The sequence below is a fragment of the Pseudochaenichthys georgianus genome, chromosome 4 (assembly GCF_902827115.2).
Source record: "Pseudochaenichthys georgianus chromosome 4, fPseGeo1.2, whole genome shotgun sequence".
NCBI classification, from domain to species: Eukaryota; Metazoa; Chordata; class Actinopteri; order Perciformes; family Channichthyidae; genus Pseudochaenichthys; species Pseudochaenichthys georgianus.
The window spans coordinates 18,578,079-18,598,327 of NC_047506.1; the positions used below are offsets into that span (position 1 = coordinate 18,578,079).

A 20,249-nucleotide genomic window follows, 5' to 3' on the forward strand; every position below is an offset into this window, starting at 1 on the left:
TTAAGAGGTTGCTTTTTCTTTGCACAGAATGAAATGAATGGGCTGTGATTTTAGTTTTTTTAAGCAGAGGTCAATAACTTGTACGGCCCTCTGAGGATATTGTAAACATTTAAATGGCCCATTAACATCGTACAGGAGACAAATAATAGCTCGCAGCAACTTATTGAAAAAATAACTATGAACTATAAATTAGTTCATTTTTGAAACCATGAACTTTAGTTCAACATTTTGAATTATGAACTATGAACTGAACTAGTTCATTTTAAAATGTGTGAACTGTGAACTGAACTAGTTCATGTAGAAAGTGAACTTTCCCAACACTGACTATGACTAACTAACGTTGTAGCCTCTATGGTTGTAGCCTAGCAGAGTGGACAAGTTGCTGTTAGCTGACAGTGAGGCATGTACGTGTCCATCAACGTGACCACGCCCTAATTTATGCAAAAACTTTAAGACCTAATATAAATAAAAGGGCCGTGTTAGAAAACAATTCACTCACAGATTCATAATCATGAAGGTGGAATCTAACTATATCGATAATAATATGTATTGCATCCATGGGTAGAAACATGTTTTTTTCTGCAGTAAAGTTGGGCATTTTAACATGGGGGTCTATGGAAATTGCTCCTTTCTGCAGCCAGTCCCTCGCGGCCCATGTATGAACTGCAGTGTGTGGCACTTCCGTATTGGCTTCCCGGCTGTTCCCCAGAGTTTGCCGCTTGGTGGAACCCGTAATACTGTAAAAAGTACAACCAATCAGTTTAGCCCTAAACGGATTGGATTGCCGCCCTGTCTGTCAGCCTTCCATCTTGTGCACGCACAAATGTATCTCGTGCCCTCATTGGGCGTGCCGTCATTGGGCGTGCATTGCGCGTTCATGTGTGTTGGAGGAGGTGCTCTGTAAGGAAGTCTGAAGGAAGGGGCGGATTCTTTTCGGCTGTGTACTTTCAAATTTTAGTGGACTCGAGCCGGTTTCTGAAACTTACCTACCCCACCTTTAATGTATTAAATCGATGTTAATCCATGCGTGTGGATCAAGCCCCCAGGAAGTGCGCCGGACTCAGATGAAAATATTCGTGCTGGCCAAACGGCGGTACTACACTTCCGTTTGGTTGCCAGGCCCGGAAACACTTTTTCCCATTGACTTACATGGGGAAAGAGTGGTCTGTGTCACGGTCCAAACTGTGTTCCTGTTTGTTCCCCTGTGTGTGGAGAGGGTGTGGTTTCCCTTGCAGGCAGCAGCCTGATTGCTCTCACCTGGCCGGCCGACTCAGCTGTCCCTCATCATCTAATCAGGACACAGCTTATCTACTCCAGTCTCCCAGCAACTCACCGCCAGATTGTTTTCTACATCAGTGGTAGTACATCCTAGCCTGGGCATCAGCTGTATGGGAGAGTCAGTCCAACCTTTGTTATTCTTATCCAGAGTTTACAGAAGAAATTAAGAAAGTTTTCCACCACCCCGTCAGCGGTAGGGACGCTACTAAACGTCTCCTCTCACTGCGACAGGGCTCCCGTAGTGTAGCCGAATACTCAGTGGAATTTAGGACCTTAGCTGCAGAGGCAGGGTGGAATGACATAGCCCTTCAAGGGGTTTTTCAAACCGGGCTAACTGATTCTGTTAAAGATGAGTTAGCAGTGAGGGACGAATCAGCTAACTTGGATGAGTTGGTCTCCCTAGCCATAAGACTGGATAACCGCCTTAGGGAGCGCCGTAGGGAAAGAGCCAGCCGATCTCCTGGGTCACTCCCCTCTCGCCCTGTCTCGTCTCCTCTCGCAAGATTCAGGTCGGAGACTTTCCCAAGTCCTGTTGCTCCATCTGAAGTATTTTCTCCTCTCCTGTCTTCAGAGGAACCGATGCAGCTAGGCAGAGCCCGACTCACTCCCCAAGAACGTCTCCGGAGAATAAGAGAAGGACTTTGTGTCTACTGTGCTCACTCCGGTCATCTCGTGGACACATGCCCCCAGCGCCCAAAAGAGGGTGCTCGCCAGTAAAGGTGGGGATACTGGTGAGCAAAGCTGTTTCTTCCTCAACCCCCCAGACCCGCAAGCCACTCGAAGCCACACTGCTGTTAAATCAACAGTCTCTCTCTCTGCCTGCCCTAGTGGACTCTGGGGCTGATGAGTTTTTTGGATGCCCAACTGGTTGCCTCAGCCGGCATCTCCGAACCCCTACATCTCGTCCTGTCTGGTAATCACCATGAAATAATTCAGTTCCACGTCATGTCCTCCCCTCACACACCCCTAGTTCTGGGCCAGCCATGGTTAAAACTGCACAACCCCCACATGGACTGGTCGGAGAATCAAGTAAGGAGTTGGAGTTCCTTTTGTCACTCTTCATGCCTGCGGTCTGCAATTCCCCCAGCAGAGGTCAGTATTACCCCAGTGCAGCAGGAGCCACTCAACTTGTCCGCTGTCCCTTCGGTTTATCATAGCCTGAGAGAGGTTTTCAGCAAACAGCGAGCTCTTTCTCTGCCCCCTCATCGCCCTTACGACTGCACAATAGATCTTCTTCCTGGGGCATCTCTCCCATCCAGTCGCCTGTTTAACTTGTCCCGAACTGAGCGTGAGGCCATGGAGACATACATCAAAGACTCACTGGCTGCTGGCATCATAAGACCCTCTTCTTCCCCCGTCGGAGCAGGCTTCTTCTTTGTATCCAAGAAGGACCGCTTCCTACGCCGCTGCATTGACTACCGAGGCCTTAACAACATCACCATCAAGAACAAGTATCCGCTGCCCCTCATCAATTCAACCTTCAAACCCCTACAGAAGGCCACCATTTTCTCGAAACTCGACCTCAGGAATGCTTACCACCTGGTCCGCATACGTCAAGGAGACGAGTGGAAGACGGCGTTCAACACCCCACTAGGCCATTTCGAGTATCTAGTGATGCCCTTTGGACTCACCAATGCCCCAGCTGTCTTCCAGGCTCTTGTGAACGATGCCCTCCGTGACTTCCTGAACCGTTCAGTATTTGTGTATCTTGATGATATCCTGATATTCTCACAGACCATGGAGGAACACACCCAACATGTGCAGCAGGTTCTACAAAGGCTCCTCGAGAACAAGCTGTTTGTCAAAGTAGAGAAATGCAAATTTCACGTGGATTCAGTGGATTTCCTAGGCTACATCATTGAGCAAGGTCAGCTGAGAACAGACCCAGAGAAGGTTAAAGCAGTGGCCCAATGGCCCAAACCTTCCACCAGGAAGCAGCTCCAATGTTTTTTGGGCTTTGCAAATTTCTATTGCCGGTTCATCAGAGACTACAGTCGTGTTGCCGGTCCTCTCAACCAACTCACCTCCCCAGCAATCCCCTTCTCGTGGACTACTCAGGCTGAGGCTGCCTTCTCTGAGCTGAAGAGACGTTTCACCTCGGCCCCTATTCTTACGAACCCTGACCCATCTCTTCAGTTTATTGATGAGGTTGATGCATCCAACACCGGTGTGGGGGCTGTTCTATCACAACGCTCAGTCTCCGACCAAAAGCTTCACCCTTGTGTTTTTTTTTCCCGACGACTGACAACCCCTGAGCGCAACTATGATGTTGGCAACAGGGAGCTGCTTGCTGTAAAGCTTGCGCTGGAAGAATGGAGGCACTGGCTGGAAGGCTCTGAACATCCATTCATTGTGTGGACAGACCACAGGAACCTGGTCTACATACAAACTGCCAAACGACTAAACTCCCGTCAGGCACGCTGGGCATTGTTTTTTGGGAGGTTCAACTTCACCCTTACCTACCGACCTGGTTCTAAAAACCTTAAACCTGACGCATTGTCCCGGCAGTTTGCAGTGGATCAGGATCCCATAGCTCCTGACACCATAATCCCCGCTACCAGAGTGGTGGGCGCTGTAACATGGGAGATTGAGAACTCAGTGAGGAAGGCACAGAGAGACCATCCAGATCTAGGAGATGGTCCAGATAACCGTTTGTTTGTACCTGACTCTGTCCGCTCACAGGTTCTCCTATGGAACCATGCTTCCCGCTTTGCCTGCCACCCGGGTGTGAGTCGGACCCTATCCCTCCTGAGATGACACTTCTGGTGGCCTTCTATGGAAGCGGACTCTCGAGCCTTTGTGCTGGCCTGCACTGTTTGCGCCCGTAGCAAGTCTTCACACCAGGCTCCTATCGGTCTACTCCAGCCTCTCCCAGTCCCTAGTCGTCCCTGGAGTCACATTGGCCTAGATTTTGTTACCGGCCTCCCGGTTTCACAGGGTAACTCGACCATTCTCACTATTGTTGATCGCTTTTCCAAAGCGGTTCATTTTGTGCCTCTTCCTAAACTCCCCACAGCCTCTGGAACTGCTGACCTCTTAGTCAATCATGTGGTCCGGCTTCATGGCATTCCAACAGACATTGTTTCCGACCGAGGGCCACAGTTCATATCTCAGGTATGGAAAGCATTCTGTCGAGCACTTGGAGCATCTGTCAGTCTCTCCTCAGGCTATCATCCTCAGACTAACGGGCAGGCCGAAAGAGCCAATCAGGACCTTGGAGCTGCACTTCGCTGTGTCACCTTCCGGAATCCCACCTCCTGGAGCTTACATCTGCCCTGGATTGAATACGCTCATAACTCACTGTCTAGTGCTGCCACCGGTATGTCCCCATTTGAATGTTCTCTTGGATATCAACCCCCTTTGTTCCCAGCCCAAGAGGACGAGATCGCAGTTCCGTCTGTCCAAGCCCATCTCCGTCGTTGTCGGAGGATTTGGAAGGATGCCCGCTCTGCCCTTCTCCGCTCCGATGAACGCAATCGACATATTGCAAACCGCCACCGGACCGCAGCTCCCCAGTTCCAACCAGGTCAGAAAGTTTGGCTTTCTTCAAAAAATATTTCTGTACAAGCTGAGTCTAAGAAGTTGAAACCACGCTTCATTGGCCCCTACGTGATCGAGCGCATAATCAATCCATCTGCTGTTAGACTCAAGCTGCCTCCCTCCATGAGAATTCACCCAACCTTTCATGTGTCCCAGTTGAAACCAGTGTTGTCCAGCCCTTTGGGCCATCCAGCCATCTCCCCTCCACCCACCCTTGTTATTGATGACCACCCGGCCTACACGGTCCGACGGCTGTTGGACATTCGTCGCCGGGGCCGTGGGTACCAGTATCTGGTCGATTGGGAGGGTTATGGTCCTGAGGAGAGGAGCTGGGTGTCCCGCAAGCTCATTCTAGGTCCTTCTCTCATTCGGGACTTTCACAGAGACCACCCAGATAAGCCTGGAGGCTCCCGTTGAGGGGGGGGTATTGTCACGGTCCAAACTGTGTTCCTGTTTGTTCCCCTGTGTGTGGAGAGGGTGTGGTTTCCCTTGCAGGCAGCAGCCTGATTGCTCTCACCTGGCCGGCCGACTCAGCTGTCCCTCATCATCTAATCAGGACACAGCTTATCTACTCCAGTCTCCCAGCAACTCACCGCCAGATTGTTTTCTACATCAGTGGTAGTACATCCTCCTGGCTGCCCATTCAGTTATCCTGTCTGCGTGTAATTCCGTACCTTTTGTAACTAGTTTCTCTTGTGTTTCCAGTGCAATCCCTCGGCCATCGTCCACCAGAGCTTCCAGCCAACCTGCCTGCTTCTTCCTGCATCATACCTGCCTGCCTTGTAATCAGTCCAGCCTCTCACTGCCTACCTCCACTCCGGACCTCCATATTACCAAACCTGCCTGAGTCTCCGAAGCAATAAACTATTTAAACATCTTCAGTCCTTGCCTGCGCCTGGGTCCTGTTTAAAACATAATCGTAACAGTCTGTACATTTTAAACTAAATAAACTACCCAGTATGAGCACTTGTATAGCCCTTATTAAAAACATTCGTTCCTCAAGTTGTAAAAATGTGCTAATAACGTTATTCTGAGAGTTATTTCCCTCTGCATTATGAACGTGCATTTAACCCACGGGACCGCGCCGCCCAGCATGGTCCCGACCAATCAGAGCACACTGTGCTCACATGGAGGGTGGGGGCTGGAGCTATTGGAGCTACAATGAGCCATTAAAGGCAGAGAGTGAAATTCAGTGAATACACGTAGTTTACAGAGATGCTGTTTGAGAAACCAATGTGAGTTGCGTTTATCTTTACCCATGGATGCACAATAAGAACGGACCCATATCGTCTCACTGCCATCCCACGGAGCTGTAATAATGGAGATATTGCACATGTTTGCTGTAATTCATTATCATACTACATGGGCTGTATGATTACATCTTGTACTGTAAATGTTGTATTAAATAAAGTTAGCCTAAGATTACTTATTATTATAAGTATATATTATATATATATATATATATATATATATATATACAGTGCAATAATTCTTTCATGCTAAATGAAGCTCTGTTGCTTGGATATCACTAGATCCTGTTACAGCGTAATATAAATACATAACGATTGATGTGTACATTAGCATAATGACTAGCTAGCCGCTACCTGCTAACTGCCGCCTCGTTAATATCAAATCCATCTACGAGAACCGCAGTGACGCGTCCTCAAACCCGGAAGTAAACTTCTTCCAGTTCCTTCGTCAAAAACGCAATGCAATTTCTCCATAGGATTTTGGAAAATAGCTCGAAATAAGGTCTGTGGTTGACACACATTTAAGAGAGGGATCACGTTTTGTTCAGCCGGATAATCTCCACATGTCAACCCTACTTTTATAATTTTTGAATCATAAATCTAGTCGCCAGAAGCAAAATGCTAACGTTATGCTATAAACGAACTACAAGCTAGTACAGCAGCAGGGTCGCACGACTTTAACGTCACGTCAACTTAAGATCGTTTCAACTGACTTGCACTGAAACTGCACTTTGAACACTTTAAATATATTATTAACATTTTAAACTGTATACCCCGGTTATCTAGGCCCTTTTTGTCCACGTGATATTACAACTTTAAATGAAATAAATAAAATGTTGAAGAAAAATGTACTACCTTTCTTAACAAACAAATAGTTAAGCCACATGTTAGTGAGGGAGTGTATGCGCTTCCTCACAGTACAATTTAGAATTATTGAATGATTCAGATTAATAATTAAACATGTAATCAACAAATAGGCCCAGAGCCAGGCCTATAGTTTAAGATAAAGTTTGCAGATCTCTTTCTAATATTACATCTGACAGTCCAATACTTTTTATACGTTTGCGTAGGCTAGGTAAAATTGTAGGATTGAAGGACTTGTAATAGTATTTCAACACTGTTATGACTGTTTTTATAGTAAATGATCTGAATACCTCTTTCCCAGTGGGGGGTGGTAAAGCCGCCACATGTAGATGCAAGGCTTGTTTGAGACAAGCAAGACCTGCGCAGACCTGCACAGTTGCGATCAACGTCTTGCTAGTGCGTTGCATGATGGTTAGTCATTTTGTCCGACTTGCTCGAGCTGAGCGCTCATTGGTGGTTTTTACCACGTGCTGCTGATGAAACTCTCCAATTGGCTGGCAAAAGTTTGTTGTTGTTTTGTGTCAGTTTTACGTCGCCACATCCATTCCCATTTTTTATCATTGTTCCACAATGTTTATCATCATGAAATTAATATCTATATATTTTAAACTATACTGCTTACCGTTTTCATACTTTATATATCTTAGCATATTCATACACACTGTTCATACTGCTCACAGGCTGATATCTAGTGTATTCATACCCCACTGCAGGGCCGGACTGGGACAATAAGTCAGGCCGGGAATTATACACCCAGCCAGGCCACTACTAGTTTTTTGTGCCATTTTGCTGGATTTATTTGTCAATTTTTACAGCATTGCTGCCCATAGTGATAGCCGTCTAAATCTACTACCCAAAAATAAACATATGGACATGGGTTACTATTTAAAAAAATGTGAAAATCTATTTAGGGACCTATGTGAACATATTTTAAGTGGGGGTGGACCTCAAATCCTATAGGGGGGTCCGGGTGCATGCTCCCCCGGTAAGATTTTTTTTAAATGTTTGACTTGAATGCATCCATCTGCATTTTGAGGGGGAAATAAAGAGACTACACCCATATGAAACAGAACTGTATACATTTAAATAATCATAACATCATGGCCATAATCAATAACATACCATATCCAATATAAAAAAACATTGAAACTTGTTTATTTAGCCTATTTGTTTTTGGTTCATTTATAGTTGCGAGTGTGTCTGTGCTCCTGAACCAGCCTCACCTGTCTCCCTCCTCTCCCTCCTGCTCCTCTTTGAGGCAGCAGCAAAGACTAGTTTTAGCTCTCAACAAGTTTATCTTACCTTTTTTCACCTAGTTAACATTTTATTTTTTATTATTCATGCATATTTTACTAATCACTCCCCCCTCAAATGGAAATATGTGTTTACATAAATGGTGACCAAACCCTTTGAGACCCACAGAGATAACTTAGACTAAGTTAACTATCTAAACACTCAGAGAGTCCTTTACCTCACCTGAGCTGTAGTTATCAGTCTCTAAGTCTGACAGGAGAGGACTCTCCTCTACCTTGTTGTTGAAAAAGCTGCTTATATCCGTTAGTGCAGCTAGCTAGCACCAGATGCTAACAACAACAATACACGTAACCGGTGCGCGCGCTTTATCTCTCACTCGCTCGCGCCACATTACACACACCCTCCCGAGCTTGAATGACACACAGAGACCAATCGAGGGCATTAGTGTATGTATGATCTGTATGAAAGTGGCCATGTCGGCAGGCCACATCATGTAGACAGCCAGTCACCCTCTGTGAGGCAGAGTCAGACCCACATTTGCGCAGCGTTGCGTTCACAATACATACATAAAAAAAGAGAAATTCCTCAGGCCAGCAGGCCACTTAACAGGCCAGGCCATCGGGAAACCTCCCGGTCCTCCCGATGGCCAGTCCGGGCCTGCCCCACTGTTTATTCATCATTCAATTCATTCTATATGTTATTCTGTAGATTGTGTACATTACTTTTCACTTCACTGCTTGTTGCACCTGGTTAGAAGCTAAACTGCATTTCGTTGTCTCAGTACCTGTAATATGTGCAATAACAATAAAATGTCTCTTTAAGTTAAACCAAATCATTACATTAAAATCTATTGTAATGTAATGATTTGGTTTAACCTTATTTATTGAATACATCATTTAAAATGGCAAGATTAAATCAAATTACATCCATGTTGTACACATCATAAAGCTTAAAGTGGCAGCTAAATAATTAACACAGCAGCAGGTCTGTTCAATTCATGCTCATGAAGCTTCACGTGTGCGGATCTGAAGGGACTGATCATTTGTAGCCTGTCCACCTATCAGTTTTGCAAACATTAAGAGGGAGGAGCATTTCTAATTATGGAACCCAGCCAGTCAAGCCGACTCCGAGTCCGAGCTGTCCGACTTAAGACGAGCTTTTTAACACCTCCCCCGGCTGCGATCGGCTACTCTCGTCTACTTTCGAGACGAGCCGCAATAGAGGCTTCTCAATACTCAAATTTCCCCTCCTCGACTCCTCGACTCCTCGGTCCTCCGGTAGTGACCCGGAAATGAATTTCAGCGCGCCATTTTGAAGGACGTCTCATTTCTCTAAATGCACACCGAGGACCGAGGATCGAGCGTCGAGGAGGCTCTCTGGAGGAGCTATAACCGAGGATACACTGATGGTTCCTCCACGGCTCCTCCGCGGATGCATTTCCGGGAACGGTGGAGGCGTGACACACGGCCGGACTTATCTCAGCCAATGACAGCTCTGCATGCATCCCCTGGATATTATTTTAGAAACTGCTCTCATCGCAACGCGATGTTTACAGTGAGAACAGCTGTGAGGTCCTGCAGAAAGCAGAGCAGTGTGTAAAATAAATATCACTCAGTATAACAGACCTACTCTCTTTATTTGCTTTAGTTTAGTAGATATATACAAACAAAGAGTCGATATTTTTCTAATAACATTTAGTGCTTCACATACTAAAATACACAACGGCTGTAGCCTGATTATGCTTTAGGAGCTTAGGTGTGTATGGTACAGTGTGTGTGTGTGTGTGTGTGTGTGTGTGTGTGTGTGTGTGTGTGTGTGTGTGTGTGTGTGTGTGTGTGTGTGTGTGTGTGTGTGTGTGTGTGTGTGTGTGTGTGTGGTACAGTGTGTAGGTATGTCCTGTACAGTGTGTAGGTGTGTGTGTGGTACAGTGTGTGCGCAGATGCGGCGGACAGACAGGTCTCAGTTGGTTTGGTGTCCTCTGCTTACTTTTAATACTTGCAAATACAACTTTTGGCCCGTAATTTCAATTCCCCATTTCAGTGACCAGAGAGAGAGGGGGGGGGGGGGGGGGGGGGGATATATCCAGTCTCTGATTGTGTTACGTTATTATGAGAGTGCTCTCATACTTTAAATTGCATATATTTATATAAATATATTTGTGTGTGTGTGTCCGCATCTGTAGCCTGTTATTGTCTCATTATACCGCACTCTCAATGAATTCAAGGTAAATATGTGGGGGAACAATGTTCAGCTGATCTAACAGAGATTATAAAATATGACAAAACACTCGACAGCTGATGCAGCTGTTGCCACGTAATAATGAACGGACGTCGCTTTAATATGACCGCTCAGAGGAGAGGAGTTCTCATTTCTTTAAACGTCTGCTGCTTCCCCTCCTCTTTCCCCGGTTCCCCTCCTCGGTCCTCCGCTCGCATCTCCTGTGGGCGGGACTAAGTCTCGAGGAGGGGAGTCGAGGAGGGGAGTCGAGGAGGGGAAATTTGAGTATTGAGAAGCCTCTAATGTGTCTCAAACAAGCCTAATATGTGACAGTATGACAGTGGAGCCTCCCAGCGGCAAGAGGCTGTCGGTACAGAGGAAGGAGGTGCAGCAGACCGCCGGTGGGAGAGGTCAGCACCGTGTTCCCACCGGAGACAATGCTGTTTTCCCCCCGTGCCTGCATAACGGGCTGTGTCTATACTTTTGTAAACGGCATGAATAGGCCATACGTGCCTTTGACCTTCTGGTAACATTACTGAAAATGCTCCATGCGTGTTGCTTAGTGCTAGAAGATGGCGGAGTCGGATGGCGGGGACTGTGCTTCGAAACACCCACAGAGCAGGTGAGTGAAGCCGGGTGAGGATGTGCTGTGTCCGCGGTGCTGTTTTGGTCCCTCGGTGTTACTTTGTGCGAAGCCTCCACGGCTCCGTGGCTGCAGCCCTATCGAGACCCGCTGAAGCGTGTCAGCGTCACGGCTTGACTCCGGGAAACACAGAGGAGCTGAGCTGGCCTCCAGGCGTCCACGCTGACTGCTATAGGGGTGGCCAGCAGTGGAAATAAAGTAAGGGTGTGACAATTTCCATTCAGTGGAGTAAACACACCGAAGTGAGCCTGTTGTTTGTAGCAGATTAACTTCAACACACTGTTGACGTTTGGTAAAGCATTCCTCCTTTACTACTTTCAATACTTTGAAATGTTAATAACGCCACCCTTATTAATGTACATTTTAATTTAGTAGGCCTATGCTTTATTTGCATGACTGTAACAGGAAGAATATTGCCTGAAAAGATCAAGGCACAATTCATAATAGTGTCACTGTTATGATAAAATTGCGTAAAATATACAGCACATTTTAACAAAAAGAAGTTAGGCGTAGCAACATTGTTACACTACAAAGCTTTCACTGGAAACTCGACTAAATAAAGTTGCAAATTGTGAACATAAATGGTAAAAGTGAAAATGTGTTGACTTGTTTTCATTCTGTTTTGAATATAATCTCATAAAACACATTGACTGATGTCAGTCTTGTCTATTGGTTTCAATAAAGGCTGATAGTTCAACATGGGTTGTGAAAACTGTATTTTTGGATAAATTATTTGGCCGTTTTCTCATGTTGACACGTCACTGTGGGAAAACCCACAGGTGTGAATACTTTGATAAATGATGGTTTAGTAACCCCAGTGTTTTCAAAATGACTCCCGTACTCAACAAATGAAAGAAGTGGAATACTTCACACTTGTAGGGCTTTATAGACAAACTGTTGTTTTAGCCCTAATGTGAAAATTGTAATCTTATATTTGGGCATATTCCTCATGTAATGACAATACTGATTTGATTTGATTTGATTTGATCAGATAAAAAAATATGAGGGGCAAGAAAGTCATTTTGTAAGTATTTGTAAGTAATCATCTGTCTTCATCCATAACAATGAAAATGTGTGTGTTTTTAATATTGTATTGTTTCAGCCATGTATACACAAGCCTAAATGTTCCAGAGCTTTATTTTCATTAAATATTTCACGACCTGAATTCTGCTCGGTATTATATTCTAATCGGAATACAAAAGTGAAGGATTCGAACAATGGGATGTGTTAAGCAGATGGGATTTCTGTCATTTGTAATCTGCCTTTTATTTGATTGGATGCAATTTTGGTTCTCATTTAACAAAGCATGTACATTAGGAAAGTGCCAAATAATATTAGCTGTCAGTACAAATATCTGATATAGTTTTTCTACATGTGGTGTTTGTTCAAATGTTTCATATTTGAAATTATGCCAGTAAGCTTATTTCTCAGGTAAAGTTTGTACCTTTTTAGTCTTCAAATATATTTGTATCTTTTATGTCTTTTGACATGTCTGTCCCCAGTGATGTAAACAAACAAGTTAGATTTTCTACCGCACACTGACCTTTGTTATTGCTTACCTGTAGCAGGGATGTTTCCAACACCGTGATCATGCTTCTTACTGATGGTTTACATTTTCTGTGCAGCAGCAGCAACAGCGGGTAGTCTAGACATGACATTTCTATTGATAGTAATGTTGTTTCTCTCCTGTGTGCAGATTTACTCTCACTAATGCAAAGACACTGTACACCACAGATTGCATTTCCTCTTGGCTCAGTGGCATATTAGATAAAATGTCCATCACTGTATTGCTGTGTGCAGCTACACCTTGAATTAACATTAGATATCCTCATACGGATCATATTTATATTTTCTTGAGCTATACAGCCTGCTCAACCAGAAGATCAGAGCATCTAGCTCTTTCCTTATAGTGAAAAATGAAGAAAGTGTCCACAAGTTCAAGTTAAAACTATAGGAGGGTTTTATATATAGGATCCCTTGATCTATTCATTGTGACCGTACCATTTATTTATTTCCAGTATGGCTAACAAGAATAGTACCCTGCGCTGTACATTCTCTGCACCGAGCCACAGCGCCAGCCTCCTTCAGGGCTTGTCCGTCTTGCGCTCTCGGGGCCAACTACTTGACGTTGTGCTGGCCATCAATGAGGAGCGCTTCCATGTCCACAAAGCTGTGCTGGCCTCCTGTAGTGATTACTTCAGGTTAGTATGAATCACAAGACTTCTCACTGTCCATTTTTTATTTGGAAGCACTTAGCTGATGCTCTTATCCAGAGTGCTCTGAGTGAGCTGCAATCTGCAGATAAAATAGGACATTAAGAGCAATTCAGTTCGGGGAAAGGGTAAAGAGTGGAAAAATGTGAAATTCACAACAAGCACTAAAGGATGCGCTCACTTGTTTTTCTTTCATTTAATCTTTAATCTGAACTAGGTTGTGATTATATATGAATGTAGTATAGATGTTGTGATATGAGACCAGATACATTGTGAGGATATGGTGAAGCGTGAGTGTTTTTTACTGGTTTAAAGAGCCTGTGACAGTATCCCAACAACTGTTGTGCAATGAAATATTGGGCTACTAGTCATCTCGAACCGTCAGTTTAAAAAAGAAAAAGCGATACCGTTCCGTTAAATATCAATAATTTCGAACATCGCGAGGAAATTCCTTCGACTCATTTTGAAGTTTTGGGGGAAGCCGGAAGTGACGTCAATGCGGGAACCCTTCACTGTGCGGCGAGAGAGCCAAACACGGACAAAGTGTGTTGTAATGCGTAGAAATGGTGAATTACTGAGTTTAGGCACGTTAATAACGTTTTAATGAAGTTGACTACAGTATATTCATATTTGTCAGTGCTTTCATGTCAATTCGGCGACATAAACATAAATGATCGTGGTGAAGATGATGATTACATTAGGATTAAAAATCGGTAGCGAGAGCTGCTGAATTTCCTCCCGTAGGATGTGATATAAAAACAAATCTATTATTTTTGTAGTTGTAAACTCAAGTGGATGAAACTACATTTATTAGTGCTTTCATGTCAATTCGGCAAACATATGATACATTAAATGATCATGAGGATGATGATTAAAAATCGTTTGTGCCGGTCTGCATTTCCTGATGAGAAAACAAACCGATGCTTTTTGTAGTTGTAGTACACCAACATGGATTAAACGTGTGTTTTTTTTTACCACAATGTTGGGGAAATTAATGGATAAAATGCACGGATTATTATTATTATTATTATTATTATTATTCCCACTCCGATCGGGATACTAGGTCCACCGTTTCCCCCGCAGCGAGGCTTCCCGGGACGAATCCCGATGGGCCGGTACCGAAGTGGGCCGGTCGGATAAGTCACTAGCACATCCCCCATAGGTGGCGCCTGAGGCTCAGGTTTGGGAAGGCTAAATCACTTCTTTTACCTGACGCTGCCCGCCTCCGGCGTCTATAGAAAAGAGATCAACTCAGTGTGCGGAGTTTAAATCTCTCAAGTCATATTACAGGATAAAGGAAATACAGTTTAAACTGCCATATGCAGAGAAGACGCCGACGTGTCGCACTTATCATTCATATTACATCATCAATCAGATCATCGATCATATAATATCATAATATATAATATATTTTCTTATCTGAGTCAGCTTCTCCTGCCGTATCTGGCCGTGCAACACTTACAGTGTCACATACTGTATGCAGAAGTATTATTTTAAGCAACACATTATGTTGACGAAACACTCGAGTCAAATGTAATTCAAGTCAGATCCACTCGTGTCTTAGACGTGAACGCGCTCTCAGCTGGAGAGAGAAACCCTGGCTTGATTTACCGAGTTGATAACCAGCGTCGTAGGACCACTTAGCGAGATCTCGTTTGTTAGTTTGTTTTTGTTTGTTTTGTTTGTTACTCAAACATATCCAGGGTCTGTTGAACTGGCTTCGTAGTACAGGGCACAGGTGGCTAGCAGCGCTAATGTCAAAGACACAGACATTATACATTATATTTGTATTTTACCAGGATGCAGTGACACAAATATTTACATATTTACATTTACTATCTACAGCACCCGCCGCCCCTCACATCCCCCACTCCCCCCGTTGACAATTTACTAGCGGTACCGAAGTGGGCCGGTCGAGAGTCCCGGGATGATTTTTAGTCCCATTCCACCACTGGCTACATGACCATATGATCGCCCATATTGACCACCTCATTCCTAAACTTCAGATTAATGGTTATCAAAGTACAAATATCCAAAATCAGTTCAGTAACGGTTTTCAAGGGGACAATATTTACTCAAATTGATGGGTTTGGATGATGGGGGAAACTCGTGTCACAGGCTCTTTAAAGCTGCATTACAGTAAAGTTATTTATTTTTCTGAATATACCCTACTGTTCTAGCTCTTCTTTTTCCCATTTTCTGAGGATGACATTTCATGTCATACAAGTGCTCTTAACTAAATCTTGAAATGTCATACACAATTCAAATCTTGAATTTAGAAGACATAGATTTGTAAAAATGTGATCTAGCTCATTGACTTGTTCTTTTGTTACAGAGCAATGTTTACTGGAGGCATGAGGGAGGCAAATCAAGATACCATTGAGCTGAAGGGCCTGTCTGCCCGCGGACTGAAACATATCATTGACTTTGCCTACAGTTCAGAAGTCACTTTAGACCTGGACTGTATTCAAGATGTCCTCGGGGCAGCCGTTTTCCTTCAGATGGTTCCAGTCGTGGAGCTCTGCGAAGAGTTCCTCAAATCAGCGATGAGCGTGGAGACCTGCCTTCACATCGGCCAGATGGCCACCACCTTCAGCCTGTCTTCCCTCAAAGAGTCGGTGGATTCCTTCACCTTCCGCCACTTCCTTCAGATTGCGGAGGAGGATGACTTCCTGCACATTCCCATGGAGCGCCTAGTCTTCTTCCTGCAGAGCAACAAACTGAAGAACTGTAGGGAGATCGACCTCTTCCACGCCGCCATTAGGTGGCTCCAGTATGACGAGTCTCGCCGGGCTCAAGCCAGCAGCGTCCTCTGCCACGTGCGCTTTCCCCTCATGCGCTCCTCTGAGCTGGTGGACAACGTTCAGACGGTGGACATCATGGTGGAGGACGTGCTCTGCCGCCAGTATCTCCTCGAGGCCTTCAACTACCAGATTCTTCCCTTCAGACAGCATGAGATGCAGTCTTCGCGGACACACATACGTTCTGAAGTCTTGTCAGTCATCACCTTTGGAGGGACGCCGTACACTGACAACGACCACACGGTGAGCAACAAGGTGTACCATCTCCCTGACATGGCTTCTCGTCAATTCAAAGAGCTGACCGAGATGGACACAGGGTGCAGCCACGCCTGTGTTGCCGTACTTGATAACTTTGTGTACGTCGTTGGTGGACAGCACTTACAGTACCGGAGCGGCGAGGGGGCGGTAGACAGCTGTTTCCGTTACGACCCGCACCTCAACCAGTGGCTGCGCATCCAACCTTTGCATGAGGCTCGTATCCAGTTTCAGCTAAACGTGCTGCGTGGACAGCTGTATGCCACCGGAGGGCGCAATCGATCTGGTAGTCTGTCATCTGTAGAGTGTTACTGCCCAAAGAAGAACGAGTGGACTAATGTGGAACCATTGAGGCGCAGGATTTGGGGTCATGCAGGGACTCCCTGCGGGGAGAGGCTGTACATCTCGGGGGGTTATGGCGTGTCGTTGGAGGATAAGAAAACACTTCACTGCTACAACCCAGCCTCAGACCAGTGGGACTTCAGGGCCCCCATGATTGAACCCAGAGTGTTGCATGCCATGATCAGCACCAGGGATCGGGTTTATGCTCTGGGCGGCCGCATGGATCACGTGGACCGTTGTTTTGACGTGCTTGCGGTGGAGTATTACATTCCAGAGAGCGACCAGTGGACCACCGTCAGCCCCATGAGAGCAGGACAGTCCGAGGCTGGCTGCTGCTTACTGGACAGGAAGATCTACATCGTCGGGGGCTACAGCTGGCACCTGAACAATGTCACAAGCATCGTGCAGGTGTACAACACAGAGACAGACGAGTGGGAGAGGGATTTGCACTTCCCAGAATCCTTTGCTGGCATCGCTAGCACACCAATTATTATTCCACAAAACACCACACAACGCTAACCAACCGACCTGTGACTGTGAAGACTTTACTATATGTGATCTTTACTGCCGACCACTGACGCAAGGAGTGAACATTATGTGAGCAACAGGTGGTGTGCGTTTTTGTGTTGTTCAGTCATTTAATGGAATGGCCCAAAAAGCTACTAAGCAGCATTACTCATTTGGTATATTATCATGTGTCCTTGTTTTGATCAAGAAATGTTTAATCAATCAAAAAAACCTTTTAGAGCACAATTTGATTTGAAATTACTTGTATGTAAAAGACATCAGGATCTTAATACACTTATGATTGTGATACAGGCTTTCAAAGGACCATTTGAAAGGAACATTTGTATGCGTTCCTGGGGAACAGCATATAAAAAGCTAATGAGACGTTTCCTATTTATATTTAATTTCCTTGAAATTATTTCTCTTAATTAATGGTAAAGATATCATTTATCTTCTGGAGTAGCATTACCTAAATAAAAAAAATTACTTTGTAAAAATATTATAGTTTTACCAATGAAGGGCTAAAGTTACATACAGCACAAATTGTCTAACATTTTGAATGGAAGTCTTGAGTTCTCATTCATAACACTCCATTCGATGTCTCACTATGGGATACGCCTCCCCGCGAATGCCTCAGAAGCATGAATCTCATTACGCCAATCCTGATTGGCTGGTGATCAGGGGCCTGATCACGGGCCTGGCCCGTGAGTGGTATAATTTGAGTACAGTGGGGCTTCCTCAGAAGGTGATAAACACTATTCAGAGTGCAAGGGCTTCCGCCACCAGGTCTCTTTATGACTGCAAGTGGAGGATGTTTGAGGAGTGGTGCCTCCAAAAGGGACATGTCTCTTTTCAATGTCCTGTCGGTGTGATTTTGTCATTTCTACAGGACTTGATTGATAAACAGAGCTTTCTCTACGATTAAAGTGTACCTGGCTGCTATTGCTGCATGCCACGTGGGTTTTGAGGGAAAGACGGCTAACCAACATCCCTTGGTCTGCCATTTTATGAAAGGGGCTCGCAGGCTCCTCCCTGTTTCCAGGTCACTGGTGCCCTTATGGGACTTGGCAGTGGTTTTAGATGGGCTCACTCGACCTCCATTTGAACCCCTGGAAGAAGTTGACATGAAACACCTGTCACTGAAGACAGTGTTGTTGCTGGCTCTGGCATCTGCCAAGCGAGCCAGTGACATTCATGCGCTCTCTGTACACCCTTCATGCACTCAGTTTGCCCCGGGACAAACAAGAGTGTTGCTGAAGGCTGCCCAACCCTGCTTTTGTGCCCAAGGTGGTTGGCTCATGCACCCCCATTGACCTTGCGGCATTTCCTTCACCGTTGTGTTCTTCTCGAGAACAGTGGCTGAATTTGCTGTGCCCAGTTTGTTCCTTGCGCACCTATATGGACAGGTCTAAAGAGTTTCGATGCAATGACCAAAACTTTGTATCCTGGGCTAGCCCTCATAAGGGCAAGCCCGTTACCAGGCAACGACTCTCCCACTGGATTTTGGAAGCGATAGCTCTGGCTTATATGAGTCAGGGTTTGCAGGCACCAACGGGCCTGCATGCTCATTCTACTCGTGGCCTGGCTACGTCCTGGGCTTTGTTAAAGGCTGTTTCCATCCAGGACATTTGTGCAGCAGCGAGCTGGTCTTCACCGCTCACTTTTGTCCGTTTTTGCAGATTGGATGTCTCTGCTCCAAGTGTGGCCCATGCGGTGCTGGACCCCGTGTTGGGCCAGAGTTCTACCTGTTGAGTACTGATTTTTGGTGATTTTCGAGATAAGCATGTCTAGCAATACGGGAGTCTCAATATCCCATAGTGAGACATCGAACGGAGTGTTACGTTACTAACGTAACCCCAGTTTCTCAGTGTAACATGAAGTGAGATGTCTCACCAAACAGCCCTTCTTGCTAAGGCGAAGCGAGAAGAGGTGCTTATTTTGAATGACGCTGCGTCGTAGCGCAAGCTACTTAAAGGGTGGTCAAATTCCCTAACGTGGTCGTCAAGATCACCAGCCAATCAGGATTGGCGTAATGAGATTGATGCTTCTGAGGCATTCGCGGGGTGGCGTATCCCATAGTGAGACATCTCACTTCATGTTACTCTGAGAACTGGGGTTACGTTAGTAACCTATAGTTAGATTGTGTGTTTACAAAGGTATCAACAGACTGAACCTTATATTGTTAGACATTTTGATTGTATAGTTTTGAATGTTTTATTAAGATTATCCTTTTTTGACCGTATCTCAGTGTTGTTTGTCTCCTCAAATGTACTTGTCAACAAACCACAACGGACAGTAATGATTGCACAAATGAACACGGGTAGTGTTTTATGTTGATATCTCATATTAAAGCCAGTTTGGACCTCTTAAGGCAGCTACATGAATTATTCATGTGTTTTTAATGTCAGTGTGTGCTGCTCTTTGTTAAACAAGTGTTGCATATTGGTTTTGTCCCATCAAATCAAATCAAGTTTTATTTATATAGCACATTTATAAACGATTTTTGTTCGAGCCAAAGTAATAAAAAATAAAAATAGCCTACAGTAGAGACACTTTACAGCAGATACAACAGCACAGATTGTTCAGAATATCAGTATGAGAAAAATGACACCCTCTATCCTTAGACCCTCACATCGTACAAGGAAAGATTTCCAGCGAAAACCCACAGTTTAAGGGAGGGGAAATGGGAGAAACCTCAGGGAGAGCAACAGAGGAGGGATCCCTCTCCCAGGACGGACAGACGTGCAATAGATGCCGTGTGTAAATCGAAGAGATAATACATTTTACAGCATATAGACCGAATGTTAGGAAATGCATGTGTCTGTAATAAGAAGATGAATCCACGAGGATGTCAGCTACAATCCTGTGGAAGCCATCAGGGCAGCAGCATGACGAGACCCAAGGCAGGACCGCAGAGACAGGTTCAGCCACGACCCGAAGTCCACGACTTAATCCAGAACTCAGGATAGAGGATCCAAGACACAGGACTACAGCAAGAGGATCAGCCTCGACTCCGGATCCCGGCGTAGATATAGATACAAAACAAGAAAAAAGATTTGGCTGGGTTAATCGGAACAAGAGAATA

General features: G+C 45.1%; 1 protein-coding gene across 1 annotated transcript; it reads left to right on the forward strand.

The window, feature by feature from the left end:
* The first annotated feature begins 10,808 nt into the window (after positions 1–10,808).
* Positions 10,809–20,104, forward strand: klhl26 (kelch-like family member 26). Its single transcript, XM_034081721.2, has 3 exons — positions 10,809–11,025; positions 13,065–13,247; positions 15,595–20,104. Exons 1-3 carry the CDS (start codon positions 10,976–10,978, stop codon positions 17,174–17,176), a joined length of 1,815 nt encoding a protein of 604 aa, XP_033937612.1. The 5' UTR covers positions 10,809–10,975; the 3' UTR covers positions 17,177–20,104.
* The last annotated feature ends 145 nt before the right edge of the window (positions 20,105–20,249 follow it).

Coding starts and splice junctions, on each gene's coding strand:
- klhl26 (XM_034081721.2), top strand. CDS start 10,976: ATGGCGGAGTCGGATGGCGGGGACTGTGCTTCGAAACACCCACAGAGC. Junction 11,026..13,064: donor TCGAAACACCCACAGAGCAG/GTGAGTGAAGCC, acceptor ATTTATTTCCAG/TATGGCTAACAAGAATAGTA. Junction 13,248..15,594: donor TCCTGTAGTGATTACTTCAG/GTTAGTATGAAT, acceptor CTTTTGTTACAG/AGCAATGTTTACTGGAGGCA.